The 27,117-nt window shown below is 43.3% G+C and overlaps 1 protein-coding gene across 3 annotated transcripts in view; it reads right to left on the reverse strand.

The window, feature by feature from the left end:
• Positions 1 to 825: 825 nt before the first annotated feature.
• KANSL1 (KAT8 regulatory NSL complex subunit 1) overlaps positions 826 to 27,117 on the reverse strand; it is a 191,351-nt gene continuing 165,059 nt past the window's right edge. For 2 of the 3 annotated variants that reach the window (XM_067020920.1, XM_059048721.2), the window contains 9 exons: positions 19,076 to 19,247; positions 10,130 to 10,312; positions 9,460 to 9,648; positions 8,976 to 9,124; positions 5,266 to 5,387; positions 4,578 to 4,635; positions 4,245 to 4,357; positions 3,180 to 3,432; positions 826 to 2,646 (listed from right to left, as the gene is read on the reverse strand). In XM_067020920.1, coding sequence (XP_066877021.1) covers positions 2,419 to 2,646; positions 3,180 to 3,432; positions 4,245 to 4,357; positions 4,578 to 4,635; positions 5,266 to 5,387; positions 8,976 to 9,124; positions 9,460 to 9,648; positions 10,130 to 10,312; positions 19,076 to 19,247 — 1,467 coding nt within the window. In that variant the 3' untranslated portion in view covers positions 826 to 2,418. The remainder of the gene's footprint in view (positions 2,647 to 3,179; positions 3,433 to 4,244; positions 4,358 to 4,577; positions 4,636 to 5,265; positions 5,388 to 8,975; positions 9,125 to 9,459; positions 9,649 to 10,129; positions 10,313 to 19,075; positions 19,248 to 27,117) is intronic. The other variant, XM_067020921.1, reaches the window with a different exon arrangement.

Here is a 27,117-nt window from a genome sequence, read left to right on the forward strand (position 1 = left end):
GTAGCCCTTGGCAATGCTACAAAGGAAAACAGAGCAGAACCCATCATATTATTGTTCCTTAATAATTAGGTCAAGGTTGTAACACTCACGCCACCTTTGATTTTCCACACAGTTTCAAAATACTACTTTTCTCAGCTTTTCCTGATGTGCTTTAGCCATTGCAGGCAGAAGCTTAAGTAGAGCAGGTCTTAACTGCAACTATAGAAGCAGCAACAGGGCAGCCAAAGAGAAATGCTACCTTAGAACTCGTAGGTTTCATAGTCCGGAGCGGCAGCTGCGTTGGCCGTGTCAACTTGACTGCTAGGAAAAAAAAACAAAGGAAAAAAGGAAGTAAAGAGAGTAGCAGGCCTGCCCACTTATTCATCTTGTACAAAGAAAACCAAGCATAGCCTCCTCAGAAGAAAGCTGCTGAGAACCAGCTCAGGTTCCCTGCAAAGTATATACATGTCTGCAGTGACCTCAACCCCAGAAAAGGTGGATGACGGAAAGTGAAATCTCCATTAAAGAGCAATTTAGAATAGATTAAAAAAAAATGTCACAATGCTGGCCGGCCTCACTAGAGGAAGGAACATTAAGAGCAGTGGATCAATTATTTACATCCAACAACAACAACAAAAAGATGATTTACGAAGACCCCCTTCCTCCTGGCATCTCTTACCCCTGCCCCAGTGAGAACCACACACTCTCCGGTGACCATCAGAGGACCCTGCCCGGTGCCCAGAAGACAGTGGAGACTTCCCAAAGTTCACAGCCAGTCAGAGGAGTGAGAGAACCGCTCCTTAGCCACCACCAGTACCGTGTCCAATAACAAGAAAGGCCTGGCATGCAACATTCGGTAACTTTTTTTTATTATTTTTTTCTATTTTTCCTTCCTTTTTTTTAAGCACTAGTCTGTGCTTTGCGAACAGAATCAAGACATTAACAAAGATCAGCTTCTCTGAAGAAAAGCATTTCTATAGAACAAAGACAGCTACATGTTTCGCTGCCAATACACAGCTCAAAGCAGGAAAAGAAAATATTTACAAAATACAAGTTTTTTTTTGTTCTTTTTTCTTTTTTCTTTTTTTTTTTTTTACAATGCTAAAAGGGTTATTCAGAATTTTCAACCTTATAAATAGAAGAAGCACTTTATGCATAGGGATATGGTGCATTATTGTTTTTAAAGAAACAATGACAAACCCTTTAACTTGCAAACAGAATCAAAAAAAAATCACTAATGTTGAAAATTGTGAAAAAACCCCAACCATTAAGCAGTTTGTCTACTATTTTTATACGATTACAAAATGGCAAAAAAAAAAAAAAAAAAAAAGTCCTTATTGTCCCCCTTTTTGGTGATGTGATCATAGATGAGACAGGCACAAGGTTAACCCGTGGGGCGGGGGTGTGTGTGTGCGGTGTGTGATGGGGAGTGATGGGAACCACAGCTAGGACCAGACAGTGTTCCACAGGCAAGGGAGCTCGAAAGAGGAAGGACCTGACAGACACAGGGAACTGGATGGGGGTGGGGAAATATGACCAGATGACTCAATGAAAACAATTATACAGGAGAGACGGCTGCTCATTGCCAAGAGCCCCTAGAGTCTGCAGAGAGAGTGGGAAGAGAGGTTAAGTAGTCCTAACCCTACCTCCATAGACCAGGTTAGGTGGGAAAAACGTTCCAAGTGGAAGGACTGTGTGCGTGGGTGTGTGTATGGTGTGCAAGAGCAGGTGAGAGGACACGAAGGGGCAGGATGGGGACCTGAGCAGCCAGAGCCAGGTTACCGCAGTTAAGGAGTCAAAACAGGGATGACTGAATGCAGAGGAAACCCAGAATAGGTCTCCAAGACCTGGGTGACAAGGGGAAGCCATTCTGTCAGCCGAGAGCTGGGTGAGAACAGCTGGCAGTTCGGGCCAAGAGGCTCTGGTGGAGGTGCTCCAGCCCAGACGACCAAGGGGACCCAGCCGGGAGGGCCAGAGCTGAGCCCAAGCAACAGACGGGACGGGGTGCAAGCCTGGAGCACACTGCTCTCTCCCACCCTAACCTCAGGGGGCGGTGCTGAGCTGGAGGTTCCTTTCCCTCGGCCCGCCTGGCTGTCCCACCCTGCCCACAAGGGCGCGAGAGAGGGGTGATCATCCAACATCGCTAAGTCCAGTGATTCAACAGTGCAGAGGATGTGCCAGGACCAGGCCAGCAGGGTCTTATCCTGAACTGTTTGCCAACTGGAGGAAGTGCTCAGGTGTGTGACGATAAAACATGGAAACCAAAACGTAAACAGAACAAAAATCAAAACAAGAAAGAAATTATCAAAGTAGAATCTAAATTCCTTAAATTCACTAAAAACTGTGAAAATTTTCGGCATATGATGTTTGAATATCAAACGCAGAGATTTCTGAAGCTTTAATGCCAATAGTGAGTCTATTTAGATTCTCATATCCCACTCATCTGTGAGTTGGACGCTGAGCTGTGACTGTTGCCGCCAGATGCCGACTCTTGAGGGGAATGATGGGAGGCGAGGTGGGTGCCACCTCTGTCTCCCGGCCAGTCTTGCTGCCTGAGGTGCGCCGAGTGCAGCGGGACGCCCGTTCCTGCGCATCCAGTTGGTCCTCACTCTCTGCCTGGGGACTATACGCCAGGGGGAAGGTTCGCCGCTCCCATGGCTGGACAGACTGTGGGCAGACAAGATGCCTTGGTGAGGACCCAGTCCCAGCCCGCCTCCTTCCCCAGACATGTGGACTGGGGGCCATGACCAGTCTCCCTGGAGTTCTGGGCTGGCCCAGAGAAAATTATCAGAGTGGGCAACTGTTTAACGATGGCCAGTTCCATGGTACCTTCAGAAAGTCAACTTCGAGTTCAGTCCCCTGTCCCCTTCAAATTGGGTGGGAGGGGGGGATTCATAAAATGAAGATCTGTCTCTTTTATTTTTGCGGTACGCAGGCCTCTCACTGTTGTGGCCTCTCCCGTTGCGGAGCACAGGCTCCCGACGCGCAGGCTCAGCGGCCACGGCTCACGGGCCCAGCCGCTCCACGGCACGTGGGATCCTCCCGGACCGGGGCACGAACCCGCGTCCCCTGCATCGGCAGGCGGACTCTCAACCACTGCGCCACCAGGGAAGCCCCAGAAGATCCATCTTGAGCAGGTGCGGTCCCCCAACAATCCCATCAGCCACCCCGCTAATCCCATGGAAGGCAATGTTCCTCACCTGTTCGTCGAGCCCCAGCTCTGGTGTGGAACAACGGGTGTCTTCGCTGGCCAGGTGTCGGAGGGTGTCCCGTGCCACAGGAGTGAGGGGGGCTGAGTGCAGTTCTGGGCTAATGGGGCTCCTGGGGGACTGCCCGTGAGAGAACTCGGACAAAGAGTGGCTACTGCTGACATCAGGGGAGGCGGGTTGAGGGGTGGAGGGGTTGGCACTGCCCAGCTGGGGCGTTGTCCGGCCATCTGATGACCTGTAAGACCTGTATACCAAGAAGCGCAAATCTGAGTGCCTGGGTAATAGGGAATTTCTCATGTGTTTGTTTTTTGGGTTGGGGAGGAGGCATGAAAAAAGCTTCCCAACCAGAGGAGCTGAGGCAGACTGACACCAGTAGGTGTCTCTCCTAGGAACCACAGACCCCTCACTTTCTCCCGCTGCTGTGCACACGGGCAGGCATACAACACGGCATCTGAGGGCTGTGTACGCCTGTCATCCCAAGAAAAGGCCACGGCCAAACAACGCTGGGGGTAATCCCTGGGCTCAGTGCCCAGTGATTCACAGGGGAAGGGGAATTAGCCCAGAATTTGAAAGCTGCAGGCAAAGAGAAGAGCAAAAACAAGAGCCCTAAATATTTCTACTTGAGAATCCCGAGGGCTTCTCACTGTAACACTAAAGGGAGAGAGGGTAGGACAGTTCTTCCAAGTAAAGCAAGACCACAAAAATCAAACTCCACTGTTCAAGGAAGGTTAACTTGTGGTGAGGCCTCCAAAGCTCCTCTAATCCAATCACTACAACCCCCAATCAGCCTCCAAATGCCATAGACAGCCTACTCCTGGACCCCGGGAGATCACCGGAGTTTGTCAGAACTGGACAGTCACCACTCAGCAAGGGTCCAGCATTTGACTGCTTATACATTAGTCCCAACAAACACCACAGAACGTCTGCATTCTCGGCCATCAACAGGGAATGAATATGAAGAACAACTAAGTGGCAACTCCACGGACACAGCTAGGGTCCAAACTCCCCGTTGGCCCTCCCTCCACAGGCCCTGGAGGCCTGTGCCCGCTCCATCACCTGCTGCCCCGCCGCTGAGGCGGCACACTCGTGGTCCACAGCCACCGAGCCCTCTCCATCTCCTCACATTTGGCGTGCAGGGCGGCGAAGGCTGCGTCAGACAGGTCCTCGATCTGCAAAAGAGCGTCTTCATCAATCTCCCCTTCCCTCCGGGAAGTCAAGTTTAAGTGCGTAGACCAATTCTAGAAGCAGCCCCACCCCACACTAGGCTCTTCCTGGTCAGGACAGGAATACAGTGAGCTTGTACTTGACACCCACAGGTCTTGAGGCATCTGCAGTGTGTGCACCCACGAGTGTGTGTGCTCTTCTAAGAGGGAACGCCCACGCCATTACCTCCTCATTCTCCTCGTCAGGATTCCCCTTCAGAGACTGAAGATCAACCTCCCGCCAGCTGCAAAACCAGGAAGGAACAACTGTGAGATGGCAGGCAGTCTGGGGCAGGATAAGTACATCCGTGCAGGAACGAGAGCTCTCCACCTGCAGTGACACTGCTCTCTGCTGGGCCTGCTTAGTTAGCCCTGGGGCCTCTCTAAGAGGTCCCACACTCAAACGCACACAAGGGGCAGAAAGAGGGGAAGCAGGCTGAGGGGGGGACTGGAGCTGCGAGACTGACAAACTCAAGCAAAAGCAGCTGTTTAGAGGGGGCCAGCACCACCCCGCACCAGCTGATTGCCACCACATGGAAATGCATATACACGGTTGCCCGATCTTTTGATGTGTCAACAAAAGCTGGAAATAAACATTCATATGTGAAATCTTGCTTTGATGCTAACAACAAATTCAATATTTTAAAACATATTTGTATGTATCAAACAAAACATGTCTGTAGCCAGTTTGTGGCCTGTGGTCTGGTTGGTGCTCATATAATGGAAGAAAATTATGTAAAGAAATAATTTCACTCTGATCAGGTAGACCCTCTCTTAAAGAGAAGACAACAGCCAAGGCTAGGCCCCAAAGCTCAGTGACCAGAGGATAATGACAGGAAGACCAGCAAGAAGAGCCCATCACCCAGGGCCTCTACCTGGGAGTAAGGATCTCCTTGTACTGCAGCTTCTCCACACGGGTGGTTGCAGCGACTGACATTGGGATGACAATGTTGTTGATATCGAAGGAGCTCTCTCCCCTTCTCCTCCTCACTGGCTGCTGTAAGACAAAGGCAAGTTTAAGAGGGAGCAACAATTCTACAGCCCTCAAATCATACATCTGAGGTTTAAAACAGGATCACCAATAACTAGGAATCTGGGTCTTCGGGTAGGGCCCAGGCAGGGATGGCAGCAGCTGCCTGCACCTAGGAGACAGTCCCCAACAGCAAAGTGCTCAGGGGAAATACTGAGTGGTCCTGAGGAGTATCTCCTGTTCACAAGTCTCACCCGCACTCTCTTCCTTCATGGGCTCACGTGAAAAGAGACTTCTGTTGAAGCCTACAGGGGTGGGGTATCCTGGGGCCTTGAGTCAATTGCCACGGTTTCTACTCCTCCACGCACAGCCTTTATTAACAACCACCCCCCCAAACTAAATCCTCCTTTCTGCGTCCCCTTTTATCTGTCTATGACACAGACCCATGGGGGATCCTAAAAGCAATGCTTCAGCCTAGTGGCGATTCTTCAGGTTAAAAAGATGAATTCCCCTACCCTGAATGATGGCCAAAGGACAGGCCCAGCTCAACGGATCATCTAACCTTGGTTGTCATGGAAGCACCTCCTTCTCGTAGATCTGAACTCTTCAGCTAAATCTGTACCCACCATCTGCTCAGCCCTTATGTGATGTCCCCTTTCTGGCTATTATTCTGAGGGAAAGAGCTGAGAGTGTTCTAGCTATATCAACAGAGATGAGTGGAGGGAAACGTATGAAGAAGTCTTGGCTGTACAGCTCACACTCCTGGAGAAAGGAAATTCGCTCCTATAGGAAGTTAAGATCAAACACTTGGGAAAGAAGACTAACAAGGATCCAATACCAAAGGAGGAGGTGGCTATCTGCGGCAAGTGGGAGATCGGAGGAGGAATAAAGCAGGGAGCCAAAGGGCATGGTTTCTTAGATGGAGGGGCATGTCCACGAGCTGCCTGTGCCCAGATAGCAAACACCCTGCCCTGAAACAGAGAGACTGGCGATCGAGCTGTGAGAGCCCAGAGCGAAACAGTGGGATGACAAACATGCTGCCGTGGTGACAGTGTAGCTGCAGACGCACCTGAGAGGCTACATTCAAACCCAAACCACCAAGTGCGGCCGGCCCAGAGTGAAGGGAGATGGGGAAGAGGGTGTTCCCTACAGCTAATCTCTCTACTCGCTGTTCCTAGAGGGGGATCTATGACTGATTCATCATATCATTTCAGGACCTTCTCAGAAAATGTTGAAAGGCAATGTTTCCTGGGCCAGGATTTTAGCTGCTGTCACCTACGATTTCAGGTTATTACAACATCTGTTTCATCTCAGCCTTCTCCTCTGTCTGTAAGAACAGACTGTCACTGACTTCACAAATTTAGGGTAACTGGTTAACCAAAATGGTTGAAGAGACTTTTGCAAGTCTTGCCTGGCTGAGGATTAGTGACCTCACACCCAAAGGCCTCTGCCACATCTCTGCGGAACTTATACACCCACTACAAGAAGTGTACCTTAAGAAAGCCTCAAGAGATAGCTTTCCCTATATATTGGTCAAGAATGAATGTGAAACTGCTGGCAGAAACAGGTATGTACTTTCCCTGAATCTTCTTGGGCCTGTTGTTAGTGCCTTCAAGGCAAAGGGACAGGAACGGGTTGTGGGGTTCAGCAGGCTCCAGCTCCCACCCTACACTTAGATGTCCCAATTCCATAAGGCACTCATTTGATCTAACTTAACTACTTTCTCCTGTTTAGAACGAGGTGGAGGGCAGGTGATGGGAATGAAAAGTGGTTCCCAAACCTGGCTGCACATCAGACGCAAGATGAGGAGTATATTTAAAAAAGAAAAAGAAAAAACAGGTTCAGGGACCCCTCTCTTCTAACTACCAAATCAGAATATCCAGGGCTTCCAAGAAAGAAAAGACAAAAGGCCACAGAGGTGATTCTGGTGCGTCTATCAGCTCTTGTGGCTTTCTGTGGGAGCACCCCCACATACACCCCATCCCTCTCCTCCCCCACCATTTCTCCAGTGTCTTGTAGCTTCTCTACCTTATTTTAACTATCTGGCCTATCACTCTTCTTGCTATTATATAAATCCAGATTCTCTGAAAAAATCTGGCAGCAAGAGCCTTAAGGGTCAGCACAGTGCTATATACAAAATTTGTACTCATTAGACAATAAGTAAAAATTTCAAGTGATCCAGGCCTAAGTTTACATTCTCCAGGCACAAGAGGGCGGCAGGTGAAAAAATACTGAAGTCTGACCAAGTCTCAGAGAAGACTTCTATTAGAATTAGCCTCTTTAAAATAGTTTGGTTTCTCTGAGACCCCCTACTAATGGACAACTGATAGATACTACAACACCTATGGAGACAAAATGGGGGGGGGAGGGGAGGAACAAGGAGGTCATTTGGAAAAGACTCTGATTTTTAAGAGTAAAGACAGAACAATGTGAAGAATTCCTACCTCACTGCAGGAGCTCAGTGAGCACATTTTGTGGGCTTAGAAGTTTCTTGATATAAGCTCTGAAGGGGCTTCAAAGCACCTGTATAAGTCACCTCTGCAATGCCCCAACCTAGGCTCACTTTGTGCAGCATGATGGTAAGACAACTGGCTCTGCAGTCAGACTGCCTGGGTTTGAATCACAATTACACCCTCACAAGTCACCTCACTTTATGCAGCTTACTTAACCTTGGAAAGACTCAGTTTCCCTGCCAACAAAACGGGAATCTTTTATACCACCTACACCTCAAAGGGCATTCATTACAGGATTCACTGAATGAGGTAACACACATAACACACTTGGCGCTGACACAACAAACATTACAGTTGAATCGTTTTATTTTTACTATCTCCATTATTATTATTATTATTACTATATAAAGGACCCTTTTAGTGGGCACAAAGCAGCTACAGGTATATGTGTTCAAGGAGGCACACACTGAGGAATTAAAACACTAGAATGATATTAATGTGAATGTGTGTCTGGAATAGCCGTGCAAACAGCTGTCGGGGTGGAGTGTGGTACCACAAAAGCTGATCAGGGGCCAAAGAGCCTGCCGTTATGAGCATACTACATGTCAGCACTGCCAGTGTGGCCTGCTGGATCTGTAATTCTGCTCCGTACACCTAAACAACATGGGCTCCATGTCCCGCTTCCCTTGTAAGCACCCTAACACACCCAGTGTTTATTCTCAGCACTCCAGCTCCACTCCCCAGGAGAGTAAAAACAAGGAAGTCAAACACCTCCAACGCCCACAGGCATTCTCTCTTTTATCCCTCCTCTCATGTTTACTTAGCCCAACAGAGCTAGAGTCATGATATTGTTGAGTTCTGTGTGAAACTTAGTCCCACGCATCCTGAACAGTCATAAGTCACCCAAGAATTTGTCTCTGCATTAGGCTTTCTATGGCTGGCTCAGCTCAGATCCATCTCTACTGTGAAAAACAACTCAAGGAAAACAATGTAATGGAGGATCAAAGCACCACTTTGACTTGAAAAAGACCAATTCGCCAAGATGAGTCGAGTCCCCATAAACTGCCCTGGCCCTTACAACCCTCTCTCTACACTGTCCTCCAGACCCACTGGAATGAGCTGTCACTGCAGAGGGGCTGTCCAACTCCACGCAGGTACTTACAGACGTGCTGGCTGTAACCTGTGGACTAGAGCTGGTAGGTGCAGAGGTGTCTGATGACGCGGAGAGCTGTCGCACCAAGGGACTGTGTGGTGGGTGGTGGGTGGCCGCCAAGTAGCTCGAACTGCTCAGGTCCGTGTGATGCTTCAACACTGCAGAAGTCAACAGAAAAGAGGAATACGTGGCTACCTCAACCTGCTCTACTTCCAGCACAAGCCAGGAATGCCAGCAATATGCAGTAAAGGCAAAAATGCTTTCTAAGCCTAAAGGATAAAAAGATGAAGCAAACTGGTTGACGGGAGGTAGGGATGGAGCAGAGGTTGCTACAGAGTAAGAAGTGACCTACACTTAGAAGCAGTAGGGCCCCTCTACTCTGCCTTCCTAGAAAGTGAAGGACAAAGCTAAGGGCAATTGTAAGAAGCCCAGGCTGCCCCAGAAAGCCCTGAGCAGGTGCAAATGAAGGCAGAGGTGCCGGGCCTGGCCCTACCTTCACTTCTCTCGGATGAATGGTCTCGCAATCTCATTTTGCTGTGGTTTGGGTCATGCACGGGTGGCGGCGGGTTGAGCGAGCGCTCTGCTTTGGGCGCTGTCACTCGCTCCACCATAGGCACGGCCCCCACATCGTCTAAGTGCTGCCTGTGGGTCCTGTCAGGCCGGGTTTGGTGATGGGACAGCTCTGAAGAGGGGAACAGAAAAAGAGCTGTGAAACACCTTCTCTCAATCCTTTCTTATTTGAGTTCCGAGCTCTTGAGTTCTCTCTAGGTCAGTGATAGACACCCACGGCAGCAGGACAGTCCTCTGGGACTGAAGCTTCTGGCAAAAAACACACTGGCCAAAACAGGCCAGGGAGCCCACAGGGCCCTCAACCAGAAAAAAATGTGACGCCAGACTACAGAAGACAGCCTGCCCACCGATGGACCCAATGCCATGCCACAGCTGGCTGTTCACTGAGCCCCAAGATACATGGTGTCTGGAATAGCTTTCACAGTCCATCCGAGAGAATCTAAGACAAGTAGGAAAAGAAGACTGTGAGCTGAATTTACATCAGTCAACTGCCTCTCCCAACCCCGACACGGTGCCATGGCCATACCAGTAACCTGAGAACATAAAAGGAATAGGAAAGTAATTGGAGGACTCTCTGGACCCCTGAAACTTACTGGCTGTTGTCAGGAAGGAGTTGACCAACTTGTGCCTGTCTTTACGAGTTGGATCAGGGAGACTGCCTGGCATGGGTGCTCTGTGCTTAAGTGAAAACTTTTTTGGAGGTTTTATTTTGTCAAAAGGTTTGTTCTGCCATTGAGATTTCAGCATGCTCTGGAAGTGCAGGCTTGTAGGAACATCTGCAAGAAACACAAAACACTGCGGTTTTAGTCCAGACACCTGGGCTCTGGGCTTTTCTTCTCTCACAAAGTGAGGCGTGTTCACAGCAACTCTGGCTCACCGGTGAGTGAGCGAGACCCACACTGCACCCTTCTTTTATTTGCCCAGTGGCAGGATGACCCAAGCAGGGCAAGCACTGTCATGTGGAAGATCTGTTTATTGGAACGTTACTGAAGGTCACTCTTTTATTCACAGACAAGCCACTGATGCCTTTTATTTGCAAGTTCCAAACAAAAAAATCTAAAACACCTTTTGTTGGATTGATGAACTTTTCTTTGTTCCTGTGTTCCACTAAGTCTGTTAACTTTATTGGTTTGAAAGATTGATAAACATCCTGTTCTTATCCTTCTAGAAACTGAAATATTTCACCCTACTTCTTTCTATCAACATAAAGTTAATCATGATATAGTCATTCAACAACTACTTACCGTCTATTATTTTTATCAGGCACTGTACTGGGTACTACATCTTCCCCTAAATAAGAACGATACTATTCTCCCCCCTCCTTCCTCCAGACCCTCACCACCTCCCACCTGGGGATTATCTAGGTTTTTAAGTGGATTAGTTAATATTCAATATCACAAATTAATCTTTTAGACGTAATTATAATTTTTTACCTTCTTTGGAGGCTCACCACTGTTTCTTGCATCTTTCCATTTTGTTAGTTTCCTTTTTTATTTTCCTAAGAATGTGGCCTTGAGTAATTTCTTTAGAAATAGTATCTCTAGATTAAAACCAGTTTTCTCTGACTTTAAAGCTATTACTACAGTGTCACCAATAAGATGGAATCTGACTCATTCACTTGTAGGTGCTCTGTTTCTTCCTTTAAACTTTTTTTTGGGGGGAAAAAGCTTGTTGTGGTACTCTATAGGTCAATTTGGGGAGAACTCTAATACCGAGTCTTTCAATCCGTGAACGTGGTACATGTCTCCATTTATTTAGGATTTCTTTAATTTTCTCTCATCAGTGTTAGGTAGTTTTCATTGTACAGTTCTTTAAAAAATTATTTATTTATTATTAATTAATTTACTTATTTAGCTAGCTGCGCCAGGTCTTAGTTGTAGCATGCGGGATGCAGTTCCCTGACCAAGGATCAAACCTGGGCCCCTGCATTGGGAGTGCGGAGTCTTAACCACTAGACCACCAAGGAAGTCCCCACTGTACAGTTCTTATACATATTTTGTTAATTTGATATTTTTGATGACATTATACATGACAGCACTTTAAAAAATTTCAATTTGTAGTTGTTTACTGCTAGGATGTAGAAATACAGTAATTTTTAATATAGTGACCTGTATCCTGTGATCTTGCTAAATCTATTACTAAGTTTTCGTTGTTGTGTTGTCCTTAGAATTTTCTACATACACAAGTATGTCACTTACAAAAAGCTGTTTTACTTTCTAATTTGTAATGCCTTTTATTTCTACTTCTTGTCCTATTATTCTGGCTAGAACCTCTCTAGTGGCAATCTGAAACTTACATTTTCCTTTTTATAGTCTCATTCTGAAACTTCACCACCATGGATATAGGTGTGGGTCTTTTTTCAGGGTTCTGAAAAACTTTCCATGGTCCTTTTTAATCTGAAGACCAGAACATCTCTCTTTAGCTCCCAGTTCCTCCTGGGAATCATTAACCACCCGGGACATAGTCAAAGTCCAAGCCCCTGGGACTTCCCTGGTGGCGCAGTGGTTAAGAATCCGCCTGCCAATGCAGGCAACACAGATTCGAGCCCTGGTCCGGGAAGATCTCACATGCCATGGGGCAACTAAGCCCGTGCGCCACAACTACTGAGCCCACGTGCCACAACTACTGAAGCCTGCATGCCTAGAGCCCGTGCTCTGCAACGAGAAGCCACCACAATTAGAAGCACGTGCACCACAACAAAGAGCAGCCCCCGCTCACTGCAACTAGAGAAAGCCCAGGCACAGCAACGAAGACCCAATGCAGCCAAAACTAAAATAAATAAAATAAAACAAATTTTAAAAAAAAGGTCCCAGCCTCTGAGTCCATATCCCCTGCTGTAGCACAGAATGAAACACCACCGCTTTATGGAAAAGGGGAAAAATCCAAACTAGCTATATTCCAAAACAAGTCCAAACTTATCACCCAGGCAAATGCCCAGGTCCCATCCCTACTTCTGTGTCCTTTTTGACTGTGGGCAAAGAATCTTCCCCTACCAGCTCCTACCCCATAGGAGTTTACTCAAAAGCATGTGCTTTGGGTTCCCCTTTTTTCTAGTTTAATTTCTTCACAATTATCCTGTTTGTTTTCCATCTTTCAAAAATCACTCCAAACTCTATTCACCAATGGCATGCCTTCTTTTTTCAGAATTGTTAGAGGTTTATTTAGTGTATTTTCTAAACATTACTGGGGTTTTGGTGCCCAGGGAGGATAGCTTAGTCTGATGTGCTTAATCTGAGCTAGGAATGGGGGGCAAAGAAGAGGGGAAGAAATGAACATTTACTAAACCCATTATATTGTGGCTGGCATTGTGTATTACTTAATCTTTGTAACAATTCCATGATGTAAACATTACTATGCTCCCTTTAAAGCTAAAAACCAGATTCAGAAGGGTGAATTAACTGTCAAGGTTACACAGTTTAGTAAGTAACAAGCAACATTCAAACTCAGGTCTGTAAAATCCTAAAACCTATATACACACTTAGCCACTACACCATGAAATTATTCTTTGGCCCAGAGAATGGAGCAGTTTAATTCTGGGGTGAAATCTGTATTTCTCAAATTATTCCCAAGGAACTGGAGAGTACAGGATATTTTTCAAAAGAGTTCTGCAGTGTAAAAAAGAAACTCCTTCCTATAGCATAGACCATGTATTTCATGACACTTCAAAGAACAAGATACATCTCTGGGAATAGTGCTATCTTCTGAAATTTTTTTCCTATAATCATTCTTTCTTTTCTACACTTAAAAAAAAAATTCACCTACCCCAACCCTTAACATAAATATATCAGCTTTCAGCCAGGCCAACGATATCAGAGCTCACTGTAATTCCCAGCCCTAGATCCCACCCAAGTCCCTCAATAAAATGGTTTGATTTTCCCATCCCCCAAAGGTCAAATGTTAAAAAAAAAAGATCTCCCAAATAAGAATTAAGTTTAGAGGTATTAATGGTAAAAATTCCTCGCTCTAACTCAGAGTGGCTGGGGAAAAGTATATAGGAAATAAAGCATCGTCTAGAGGAATTCTGAAAGCTGGGCTGAGCTTGAAGGTATAAAGAAGGATCAAGAAGTGGGAGAACACCTCCTCTATATCCCAGGATACCCCTTGGTCAGCAGAAGAGTTACTCCCCCTTGGCAAAGGCTGTTGTTTTTTTGGCCGCGCCACGTAGCATGCAGAGAATCTTCCCTGAGCAGGGATCGATCCCCCTCCATTGGGAGTATGGAGTCTTAACTACTGCACTGCCAAGGAAGCCCGCAAAGGCTGTTTAATGGGACTACAAAAGCATAGTAGTTTCATTTTCTTTTCCTTTTATTTTCTACAGTCACTGTGCTCCCAAACCTGAAAATTAAGCCAGGGAAAAAAGGAAATAGGATATGGTTATGGTGGAAATAAGTAGTCCTAGACACGGGTCCTCGTCCCATCACTGAGAAGGAGAAAACAAGAACAAATCACTTAGCTGGGCTTTAGCTTCTTCATCTGTAAAATGAGGCAGCGAGACTTGATCAGAGCTGGTAACATCCTAGCACACATGCTCTAGCTCTCTCCTCTTTTTTTGTCTGCTGCAGGCACAGGCTACTCGCAACATTCTTTCTGTTGTACCCCAAGACCTTAGACCCGTCTCAAATAATTAGTTAATTAAATCCAGACAGACACCATCAATCAATTTGAGTTAAGCACAAGAGAGAAAAAACCTTTAAACGTTACTGCTAGACCAGATGACTACTGAGTCTCTCAACTCTAACACGTTAAATCAATGAGTCTTCAACTAAAACTCCACTCCTAATCCCCTCCCCTCATTTAAATGCTCCGAAGTAGAAGCTGGCACAAGTGTAGACCACTACTGCCTTGTGCTCTGGAGCTGAGGTATTAGCAGAACCAAGAGCAACTTCCCCTATAAACCCACTGAATAAGCAGTTAGGGATAATAACAAACTGTTTAGGGACTCAGGCTGCTAGAAGTTTGCTGTGTTTTAACTGCTTTCATATAAGAGTAGAGAAACTCAGTTAAACCCCCCAGTCAGCGAACAAAAATGATCTCTTAGGAATTGCTGGTCTGAGTTGCTGTTCTGAGTAATAACACCTGGGATCCACAGAGCTACAACTCTGAAACAGATTGGATACAGAGGACCTGAAAGTAAGCAAAGAGTTGTAAAAATGGAAGAGAACACAGTAGGGACCCATTCAGCTAGAGGACTCCACACATTGCATACCTGCATAGGTAATGGCTACTAAAGTGCATTATCAAACAGGAAGGTGCAGATCTTTGAATTGCAGATCAATGACAGGAAACATCATCTTAGGTTACTATTTCCTCAAACAAAATGAAAAGACTTTAACTTCAGGCCCACCAGGGTCTGACACCCCCAGATTAACCTGTTTTACTCATTACTTTCCACCATTTTCTCAAGAACACTTTCTTGTGGTGTTTTGTAATGCTCACTTCCTCCTGCTGGTAAGGTGCAGTGGCCTCCTGTATACAGCTAATTGTCTTGGCACGCTCTCTCAAAAGAGCACTGATCTTCACAGCCAGCAGGTGGTGCTCTTATTAAGCACAAACCTAAATCTAAACATTCTTTTCCCCAAGGTTATACAACATTCTCTACATTTCAAGCTAAGGATGAACTGGCTTAAGTGAGGTAATCAGGAAACAAGCTCCTCCTTTGGGAGTACTAAAGGGTTATCACACCCTAAAGTCTCCACCTTCCAGCCAGGCAGTAGTTCCTCAAATGAATGGTAGTGGCTGAGGTGTGGCAAGATGGAAGATAGAACTCTAAGATTAAGAGCTGCAGTTGGTTCCCATCCTCACAAAGTACACAAACTGGTTAGGAAACATTAGTGAAACTCTACACGAAAATGAAAAGTTGGAAGTCCTGCCATCTTTAAATATATTCTAGAGAAGAGGCTGCAAAGGGGTGGCCCAGAGGTCAGGTCTGGAGCACATGTTTGACCCACACAGGTGTGCTGGCTGCTAGTCTTCACAATTACTCACTGTTCTACACAAAGATATTTGGGGAATCTCAATACTTTAGGAGGCGCTCTTCACATCTTTGTGGCCCTAGGAATCTTCCAGTTTACAAATAGGTATCATTCTGAATGTGGCAGTTGTTTGGATCAAGTCAAAATTATCCCAATAGTCACAATATTAGATACACTTCATTAGGTCCCTGAATCAACCCACACAAAGTCTAATTTATCCACAGGCAGATATGTTAATCATTCTACTTGGTATATATACTATTCCCCTGTACAGTCTCATAAGGAGAGTTTAATGACCAACTCGCTTGTCCAAACCCCAATGTCATGGTTAGGAGGGGTGTGTGTGTGTGTGAGTGTATGTGTGTGTGTCAGAGACAGGGGAGAGACGGGGGAAAGGCAGGAGAGGGAAAAAGTAGTGGGGGAGACAAGACAGACACAGAGAAATGGCAGGCAGGAAAATGAAGACCACAGAGACCACAGAAAGGGGTCTCCTTCTTTTCCCCCTCATTTGCTACCTACAGTTGCTTGGAATGGAATGGAGTGGGAAAGTGTAAGGGCAGCAGTCAGATTTACAGATACGATGCAGTCAGAAGAATAGAAAGTGTTAACAGGGAATGGGTACCTCCTAGTAGAGATGCTGAATGATGCAACAGGAGATGCCAGGCAGGTGTTCTGGGCATATCTGATTGGCGGATGGGAGAGAGAATTCAGAACTATACATGGTAGTACTGTTGACAAAGGAATGATCAACATATTTATCAGCTGATATTCAATGAGTATGGAAGAGACCTTATCAGAATCAGATATAACTATAGGCTTCAGCCTTCTTTATTCAAATATGAGACCATACAATTCAATATTGTAATCCTGAGAGAGTAACTCAGGAAATGTTCCCAAATCATCCTGGTGTCTCTGTCTGTAGCTAGAGTCTGGAAACAGGTAGAAACCTGACTTCTCTTAATATCCTGGCTTGGGAGAAACATGAACTATAGTGAAAAGAAGGACAGGTATCAGATGACCTCGGTTTGAATTCTGGAGGCTTCTACATTAGCTATGTAGCCTGAGATAAACCACAACCTCTCTAAGCCTATTTCTTGATCTGTAAAATGGAAGTAACTTTACAAGATTACTGAGAGAAGCAAATGAGACAAGTATAAGAAAAGTGCTTGTAAACTATAAAACTCTATACAAATATTATCTTAAGTTATATAAGTTATAATCCAAATGGCAAGAAAGGGTAAATGTCAGTGACTCTGGAATCTGAAGCACAGAGGAAAATGTTTTAGTGTTTTCTACTCATTATGTTCTAAAGTTTATTTACTGCTCCACCACTCCTGACCTAAACCCCTGCCTAGCCTGCTATCCATATGTTTCAAGTTTTCTAAATATTTCCACTCTTACTAGAAGTCATGTGGCAGCAAGAATATTATACCATGCCTTTCTTACAGTTGAAGGGAGTCATGATAGTAGTAAGTCTTGGAGTAGCTAAACAGATTTAGGTGACCAAGAAAGAATCCAGTCATTTGAAGAACAGATAAGGAATGAGGGGATTACAGTCATCTACTGTTCGATCAATTAGAAGATGGGATTCCCCAGGAGAGGTTATCAGTAATGACTGTTTTTATAAATAAAGTTTTATTGAAACAGCCACACCCACTTGCTTATACATGGTCTACGACTGCTTTTGCGCTATAAGGGCAGAGTTGCCTAGTTACCACATAGACTAAACCTAGCCAGTATGATCCATAAAGCCTAAATTATTTAGTATCTGCCCTTTTATGAAAAAGATAATATACTACTGATGCTAAAAAAACCTTGGGTTTTCTTCTCATGCCAATAAGTAAATCTTACATGCCATACAATTCGCATTCCCCAGACTCCTATCTTCATTATCCTCCTTTCAAAAACTTGCACAGACTATCTGTAAGGTGCTATGAAGGATAGAGCAGGAAGAAAAACATGGTCCCTTATCCTCAGAGAACTTAAAATTTAACTAATGGAAAATAAGGTCATAAACAGCCATTATATAAGCCATAACACACAGATAAAATAACACAGTGATTCAAGAGGAAATGCTTACATTCTGTAGGTTGGGGCCAGATCATGAAAATATTTGCAAATCAGTGAAACAAATCCAGATTATGAAAACACTGGCTTCCTGTAGTCTATAACAGTTTTCAACATTTTTGCTCATGTACCCCCACCATTTGAAACGTAATTTTTATTTTATTTTTTAAATTTAAAAATTTTTTTGGTCACACCGCAAGGCTTATGGGATCTCAGTTCCCCAACCATGGATTGAACCTGGGCCCTCAGCAGTGAAAGCATGGAGTCCTAACCACTGAAGTGCCAGGGAATTCCAAAATGTAGTTTTTAAGAAAATCATAAACTCAGACAGTTGTAAAGGCTGTATTTTCTAGAATATATATATATATATATATATATATATATATGTATTTATACCAACACCTCAGCATGTACATATATAATACTTACCTTAACTAAAAAAAATCTTTTACACCTACTTATTCAATCAGACTACAGTCACAGTAAAATCTAATTTCAGTTGTTAATTCTTTCTCTTTTTAAAACTTAAATACTGTACACAGTTGACTGCAATATATTAGTTTCAGGTGTAAGTTATTAATTCTCTAAATATTTATTCTAAGGTGACAGAAAAGGCAGAGAATCTTGCCATAAGTTATATTCCAAAAAATAATGTACCTCCGTCTTCATTATTTTTTTTTTTTTTTTTTTTTTTTTTTTTTTTTTTTTTTTTTTGCGGTACGCGGGCCTCTCACTGCTGTGGCCTCTCCCGTTGCGGAGCACAGGCTCCGGACGCGCAGGCTCAGCGGCCATGGCTCACGGGCCCAGCCGCTCCGTGGCATGTGGGATCTTCCCGGACCGGGGCACGAACCCGTGTCCCCTGCATCGGCAGGCGGACTCTCAACCACTGTGCCACCAGGGAAGCCCAGTCTTCATTATTTTTTATTCAAAACTTTCTTTTACTTAATTCCCACAGGATTCTTCTTCAGGAGCCATGAACTCTGAAATGGTTCCTTTGGTGTCGCTACTGCTCAACGTTTTTATACTTTGGGGGGCAAGACCCGCAGCAAGACTCAATATGGGTAAGAGGAATGACTTTCATGCAGTGGGAGAAAAGCAATTATGAAAAGGGAGGTGAAAAAGGAAAACTCGCAGACACGGAGGCTTGTAGATCAACTTAGCAGCGCTGCCCATGCTGTTTTACATCATGGCACGCATAGATAATACATTTTTTAAGACAGACTCTGTATAACAGACCAGGCTCCAAGCGTTGTGGCTGGAGGCAACTGTTCTAGCCTCACCATTTGAAGTGTTAGGAGAATTTCTCTCTTAGCAAGCTCCAATGTTTTAGTGGCACATTCTGGTCTGGGAGATCTATTTGCAAAATTCTAACAGAAGACTTTGTTGACAGCAATACCCTGACATTACCTGGGGGTTGTACCAGAATCTTGGCCAACTTTCTTTCACTTTGAACCCTTTAAGTCTCACGTATTAGACTTTATATTATATAAACTTTCTTACCATCTGGAAATGCTAGAACCGGGTGAACACAAGAATCCAACTGGGAAAGGCGTTCCAACAGAGGGGCTTCATAGTGGATTTCTGGAGGCGTGGTGCTGGCACTGCCTGAGCCGCACAGTGCACAGGAGGGGTTCACATCACAGCCAGAGCGCACTGTGCTGTTCCGGTGAACCTGTGAAAAGTCAGACAAAACTGACAATTCAGTGTCTGATAAAAACCCAGCTCCCCATTCAGTATCCCAAAGATTCAAAAGGCCCTGTCTAGGGACTTCCCTGGCAGTCCAGTGCTTAAGACTTCGCACTTCCAATGAAGGGGGGCACGGGTCCGATCCCTGGTCGGGGAACTAAGATCCCTCGTGCCGTGCAGCGTGGCCACAAACAAACAAAATATCATTATGTCCTACACCTGAAACTATATAATGTTATATGTCCATTATACCTCAATAAAATAAGAAATAAAATAAAAGTGACCTGCAAGCTAAAAAAAAAAAAAAAAAAAAAGGCCCTCTCTAGATACATATCTGACACTGCTAACATAAAGTTTGATCAGTTTGTTAAAAGATTTCCATTTCTCCAACACACTAAACCTTCAAAGTAATTAAGTAAACCTGCTTCTCCAATGAAGACATCAAGTTACGTGAAGCCCTTAGGTGCTTACCAAGAACACTTTACAAAACCTGTATGTTTCTACCACCTTGATGGTTTTCCACCATCTGCTAAGGTGAATAGCTAGCTGGCTCCAGATTTCTGGGTGGAACATGACTTTGCCCTCTTCAGCAACTTCATCCACCTAAGAGCCATACTAATGAATAACCAACCATACCTCTCCTGTTCTTTTCACATCTCCTGCTATAAAAAGACTTCCAGGTGGCTTGAAACAACATGGCAAATTTCCGTGGACTACACAGAACTCATTAGCTACTCTTTAACCAAGCCTAAAAATCTACTGTTATAAAGCTCACACTTAAGTAATGAAAATGAATTTGGGATGGTGAGTGTTCATACCCATAGTCTTTGTGTTAGATTAATTCCAATGGGATAGAAATCATTTTCATTAAACTTCCTTTGTATACATGTGGGCAGGATAAGAAATAACCTCTCCAGCTAAGTCCACAGTTAAACATAATCACAGTCAAAAATAATCTAAGTCTCCAAAAGATTTAATTCTGTTAAAAAAAATGGGATTTTTATGATTTTGTGCTTTGAGGAGAAGACTTCAGGTCATGCTGAATGCAGGATCCCTAGGTTCTTGTGTTAGGATGAACAAGTCTGGCATTTGCCAAATCATGACCACAAAAAAGTCATCTGGGTAGCATGCAGTCCTAGAAGAAGGGACTAGTCTGTGGAATGACACTATGACAAGGGATGCTAGGAGCAAGGGTAGTATCATAACAAAGTCAAAAGGGTAGCATCAAAACTCTGTAACAACTGCAAGAGATGCATTTAGTTTCAACACACCCAACTCTTGAAAGCTGTTTGCCTTCACAGACATGCACAGAAGAAAGATAAATATGAGAACAATGCGGTCTTTATCAACGTTCCCCAACTGCCTCCTTCTTGCAGCGACACAGATGGGTGGCATTCAAAGAAGGCCCTGTGAAGGTTAGACTGGGCAACTTACGCTAAAGTAAAAGAATTCTAATAAGCTGCAATTGTAGATGCCTTTGAAAGGAAATTATACCAACTAAACACACACTTCTGTGTAGACATTAACTGGTACTGTTTTGGGAAAAAATACCTCTTGCAACCTATTTAACCAGGGCTGGCTTTCTGGGGGAGATAACATTTTGAGGCAGAGATAGAGAGGGGGCCTAACGTTGGCAGGGACAAAAACCACAGACTGCACAGGAGATGAATGGGAGGATTTAGGTAATTAGAATCCAAACACAGCACCAAAACTTTAAACACTGACAAGATGAGAAAAACATATAAAAATCAGAATAAGAAATCTTAAAAGGGAGGTATATATTCTCCTCATAAACTAACCCATGACATCAACTAGCTCTCCAAGTGGGCAATGCACAGCATTCCATTTTATAGACTGGACGTAGAGTAAAAACGATATGGCAAGAGGAACAAACTAAGAGAACGATTAAAATAAATGCTGAGGGCTTCCCTGGTGGCGCAGTGGTTGAGAGTCCGCCTGCCAATGCAGGGGACACGGGTTCGTGTCTTGGTCCGGGAAGATCCCACATGCCGCGGAGCGGCTGGGCCCGTGAGCCATGGCCGCTGAGCCTGTGTGTCCGGAGCCTGTGCTCCGCAACGGGAGAGGCCCGCGTACCGCAAAAACAACAACAATAAAATAAAAGCTGAAATTACCAAAAGAAAAAAATACGTACCAGAAACAGCAAATTTAAGAACTGCTCTTAAAAAAAAAAAAAAAAAAAAAAAAAAGAACTGCTCTTTGGGAGTTTTTTTCCCCCATCTTCCCAAACCCACCTCAAGAATGGGTTATTAGATAGGAACAGAGCAATTAATCAGATAAACTGTAAGACTGGCCTAATAAAGAGAAAAAAGGAAAAAATGCAACCATATAAGAACTCCTCAAAAAAGCACTAGTTAATTGATAAACTGGATACAGGATACAATAGTGTAGACACATACACACAGCCAAGTTAAAATAAAAATAGTCTTGACATAATAATGTTATCCAAATAAAACACTAACATGTAGAGAGATGCAGAGAGAAGGAGGATAGAGGAATGTGCAAGAAACCACTGACGTGGTTATGATGGCGGGGAGGAGATTAAGGAGAGCTTTCATTTTCCACATTATGCATTTCTATAATGTTTAAATGTTACATATTTTTATATTCCATCTAATCGGAGAATACAATACACATGCCTTAAATAAAGGTAGGGGCTCAGACTAGTCTTGTGTCCTCAGTGAAGTCTTTAAAAACACTGAAGAACAGATAATTTCTATTCAATTAAAATGGCTGGTGCTGGCATAAAGAAATTAGATTTCTATAGTCCCCTTAGAAAAATAGAATTGACTTAAAACCTGGTAAAAAGTATGTGCACACATACTTGCACACCAATCTTACTTTTGAAGGAAAAACTGTGAAGTGTTAATAGAACCCAGAAGTATATAAAAATAATTTATTAAAAGATAAATCGGGGGCATTTTTTTGAAGGACAGTTCGGGCAACTTTAAATATACACACCCAGAAATAAGATGTCAAATTATACACATGTATTTATTTGTTTATTTTTAAAACCATAAAAAAATAAAAACAACCTACCATGAGCAAGTGGGATTTATTCCTGGATATCAAAAGTATTCCATATTAGGACATCAATTAATACAATTTCACATTGCCCATTCAACATATCCACTTAGATGTCTTAACAGGCATTCCAAGTTAGTGAGTTAACACTGAGCTCCTAGCTCTTCCCAACTTCCAGTTGCTGAATCTTAAATCCTTGGACTCATCCTAAACTCCTTTTATCATACCCCCAAACCAATCATGAAATCCTATCGTCTCCGCCTTCTAAATGTATCCAGGATCTGACCACTTCATACCACCTCAACTGCAGTCACTATCTTTTCTCATATGGGTTTCTTAAATAGCCTCCGAACTGGTCTTCCTGCTTGTCCCTCCTTCCAGTTATTTGACACAGTAGTTGGTGTAATCTTGTTTTACAAACTCAGTCAGACCATGCCAGTCCTCTGCTCAAAACCTTCCAATGGCTCCTCATCTCATAAGGAATAAAAGTCAGAGTTCTTGCACTGGTACACACAAAGCCCTATACCATCTGTCACTTCTATCCCCTTCTCTGACTTCATTTCCTGCTTCTCTCCTAGCTCACGCTACCAGTTCCTCTGACTTCCTTGTTCCTTCCCCAAAATGACAGGCAAACTTCTGGATCACAGGCCCCTGCAACTTGGCTCTTCTATTAGCTCCATGGTCATTCCCTCACCTCTGGTGTTTTTCTCAAGTGTCATCTTCCTAAAAATAACATTTAGAAACATACAAGTGACAAGAGTCTATCTATTCTTGACTACAACAACAATTAAAAAAATACTGGAATAAGTTTAACTAGAAATTTTAAGCACAAAGCTTAAAGCTATTAATTATTAATATTCTACAAATTAATCTATAATCTTAAACTCAGTAGGTTTTTGGTACAGAAGAGAGAAGAGGCAAATGTAATTTAAACAAACTACAAACTGGAAGAATAAATGCCAAGGGGAAAAGTTCCCAGAAATTTTCTGATAAGCAAAGGTAGACAGGAGTGATTTGCCCGACCACATTTTAAAAGTTATAGTAATTTTAAAAAATATGCTACTGGTTAAGGAACAGAAAAATTAATTAAAGAAAAAAAGACCAATATATATAACATGACAACTTAATGTTTAACACAGGCAATATTTCTAAATGAATTAATTAAAAAAAAGGATCAGGGGGAGATGACTTTTCCAATAAATGAATCAGGGAAATCAAGGTCTGGGGGGTGGGAAGAAGTTAGATTCCTACTTCACATCAAAATAAATTCCAAAGGTATTAAAGATTTAAAGATAAAACAAACATTATGTTTAAACTGTAAAAGAAAAATTATGTGGCAACATACAGTAGTTAAAAGTGTGGGCAATGGGGCCAGGCTGTCTGGGTTTGAGCCCTAACTCTGCTGCTTACTAGCTGTATAACCTTAGACAAGTTAAGTAATGGCTTCATCCATAATAACAGCTGCTTATCTGATAAGGCTGTTTTGAGAATAAATATCACTTAGAACAATGTCTGGTCTCAACTCTGTTATTTTTGTAGTCATACAAAGTACACTGTCTTCATTTATAATGGGGGGGAGAAAAAAAACCGACATCAACCATAAAGACCATCGATATCAAATTCTAGTTTGTTAGTTGTATGACCTCCTCAAATTTACTCATCTGTTATTAAAGGATCAATAATGCCAATTTCATGGGATTGTGGGAAATGTAATATGATTTCTCAACCTATTAAAACACTACACAAATGCTAGCTAAATTAGTATATGTCAAGGTTTCTCAACAACAGCACTGACACTTTGAGCTGCATAATTTTTTGTTGGGAGGAGATGTCCTGTGCACTGTAAATAAGTAGCAGCTTCCCTGACCTCTCTACTCATGGTGCAAGTAACACCTTCCTCCCTGCCTTTTGTGACAACCAAAAATGACTACACTGTCAAATGTTTCTTGAGGGTGGGCAGGCAGGTCAAAAATCATTGAGAACTATGCGTCTCAAATTATGGTTATCCCTCCTAGTAAAATTCAATGCACAGGCTCCCATTAAATATTAACGGTGAGAGAAGAGAGGTCTCAAGACTACTGCAGTCAAAAGAACTCAACAGCAAGCCTGAAGAGGCTTCCACTAATCAAAAATGACAATTTGAGCATAGAAAAGAATTTCAATGGCTTGAATAACTCAAATATGTTTAAATCGATGGCTTCATAATCATACACACCCCCTCTCCACAAAGACTATTTATTGACTGCCCTTGGAAGATGGCAGGAAATCAACTTATTGTTTGAAAATTGGTAGATAAAAGGAAATAACACAAATCATGCTTCTTTCTGCACAAACTGTACTTAAGGGTAAACCAATAGTATAAAAGGGCATTTTTCTCTTATAGAATGATCATATTTATCCTTTAGCCATAAACCAGAAAACCGGACAACACACAGCTTAAGACAGAAACAAATGAGGTGGCCTGTGATTGCCTTGGCTTTCTGCCTGGAGGCACACTGCAGACTGCACAGCAGGTGAGGGATTCTAAGCAGAGCATGATGGCTTCACTGAGTTGAGGAAACACACTCCCAGAGACTGAAGTACGGAGGCTCAGGTGACTGGTAATTATGAGGCAGAGTTCTTGAGAAGAGCAAGCATACAGAAAAAGAGCTCCAGAAATCTTCATGAGATTTCCTTGAGTGTTTGCTGAATACTAAGAAGCCCATGAACAGGGTGAAACTCCATCAGGTCAGGCAAAGAACAACGAAGGAGCTGTGAACTGAACAGTTCCCCGAGCTCACACAAGCAGGGAGACTTCTCCATTGTGACCAGCCAAGTGGCACAGAGCATTCAAAAAAGACCCCAGAAGATCCTGATTTACTAGTGGAGTTAAAGAAGGCTACTCTACACCCTCCCTAGTAAAGGAAAAACTGAACCTCAAGTAACTTACCTGCCAACAAAACAAAGCCTCTTTAAAGGTAGATAATACAATCCTTATGCTTCAACCACGTAAAATTAAATGCCCAACATCCAAAAAAAATTGTTAGATGTGCCAAGAGGTGAGAAAGTTATACCACAGGGATATAATCAGAAAAATGTAAGCCACTGGATAAATAACTGGAATAACCCAGTTTTCTCCACAAATAAATTGCAAGGAAAAGGGGTATGATGGATAGTTTATAGCAAACCAACACTCTTACTGAGAACTAGAAAGGACAGATTTAAAAAAAAAAAAAGCAGCAAACGCAACTTTAAGATACAAGAGAAATGCTAAAACAATGACAATATCAAGGAGTCAAGATTTCAGAGAGTGTAGAACCATGAAGTGTGGAGCTGCTTCTTCCAGTGGACAATGGGTGATTTTGAGTGATGCTTAGAATTTGGTGCCTTGGTAGAGGGTCACTTCTGGGGACACAGAAATGAGCAGAGATTCTGATGATTTTGTAGGGTTGAAGGGACAACTTTAGAGACCTGAAGAGCCAAATTCCCAGTGAAAAGGAAGGACAGGAAACTAAGAATGATACATGTCAGATACTCCTGCTCCCAAGGCATTTGGAAAATTCTGAAGCTGTGATGGGCAGGAGGCTAAGAAGCTAAGCAGAAAGCCTCTGGAAAGTAGAGAGATTTTGGCAGGCTCACTTTGATGAGGAGACTACAATTAGAGTTCAGGATACATGAGGGGGAAGGGCACTGGTCATCGAATCAGGCTCTCATCTGGAAATGGGAGTAAGAAACAAGGCTATGCCCTAAGAATGGACCAGAAACAAACCAGAGAAACAACAAAGCCTTATCAAAATTGTAACCCAGGGGAAGGGGAAGCTGGGACGAAGTGAGAGAGTGGCATGGACATACATACACTACCAAACGTAAAATAGATAGCTAGTGGGAAGCTGCTGCATAGCACAGGGAGATCAGCTCAGTGCTTTGTGACCACCTAGAGGGGTGGGATAAGGAGGGTGAGAGGGAGATGCAAGAGGGAGGAGATATGGGGATGTATGTATATGTACAGCTGATTCACTTTGTTATAAAGCAGAAACTAACACACCATTGTAAGGCAATTATACTCCAATAAAGATGTTAAAACAAACAAACAAAAACTATAACCTAGCTGCAACTCAGCTCAGTGCCTAACTGCAGTCAAGTTTTCAGCTCCCGTTCTATATGCCTAGCAGGGGAAGGTGAATCTGCTCCGGGGAAAGAGAGCATCAGAGCTGCGAAAATCTTTTAAATATATAATATCCAACATTGACTCAAAATGAATTTGGCATCGTTATTAGACACACCAGAAGTGTGGATAAGAGAACTAGTAGATAGATTAATTAAGGAACAGAGGAAAAAAATAACAGGGAAATACAGAACAGAATGTACATGCACAGTGATCAAATCCAACATACTTGTAATCAGAGGTCCATAAGGAGAAGACAGGATGCGGCAAGGGCAACGTTTGAAGAAATAATGGTTTAGTTTGTGCTAAAAATGTTTAAAGACACTAATCCACAGATTTAAGAAACTGCAAAACCCAAGCCAAATGAAAACACAAAGAAAACAACATCTAAGCACATCATAAACCTGTTTAAATTGCAAGGAAAAAAATAAAGGGGAAGCCTATAAAATTAGACTTAAAAGACTTACTGGAATGTATGGACTTTATCTGGATCTTGATTCAAACAAACTTTAAAAATCATCTATGGAGTCTGGGTAATCTGAACAGAGAAGTCTCTGATAACTGTAGGAATCACCGTTAAAGTCAAAAGCATTACCAGTGGCAAAAATCACCGACAATACTGAAGATGGTACTACCTGATTCAATCTTAAAATAGCCTAAACCTGCTATA

This window comes from Kogia breviceps, chromosome 19 (genome assembly GCF_026419965.1).
Source record: "Kogia breviceps isolate mKogBre1 chromosome 19, mKogBre1 haplotype 1, whole genome shotgun sequence".
NCBI classification, from domain to species: Eukaryota; Metazoa; Chordata; class Mammalia; order Artiodactyla; family Physeteridae; genus Kogia; species Kogia breviceps.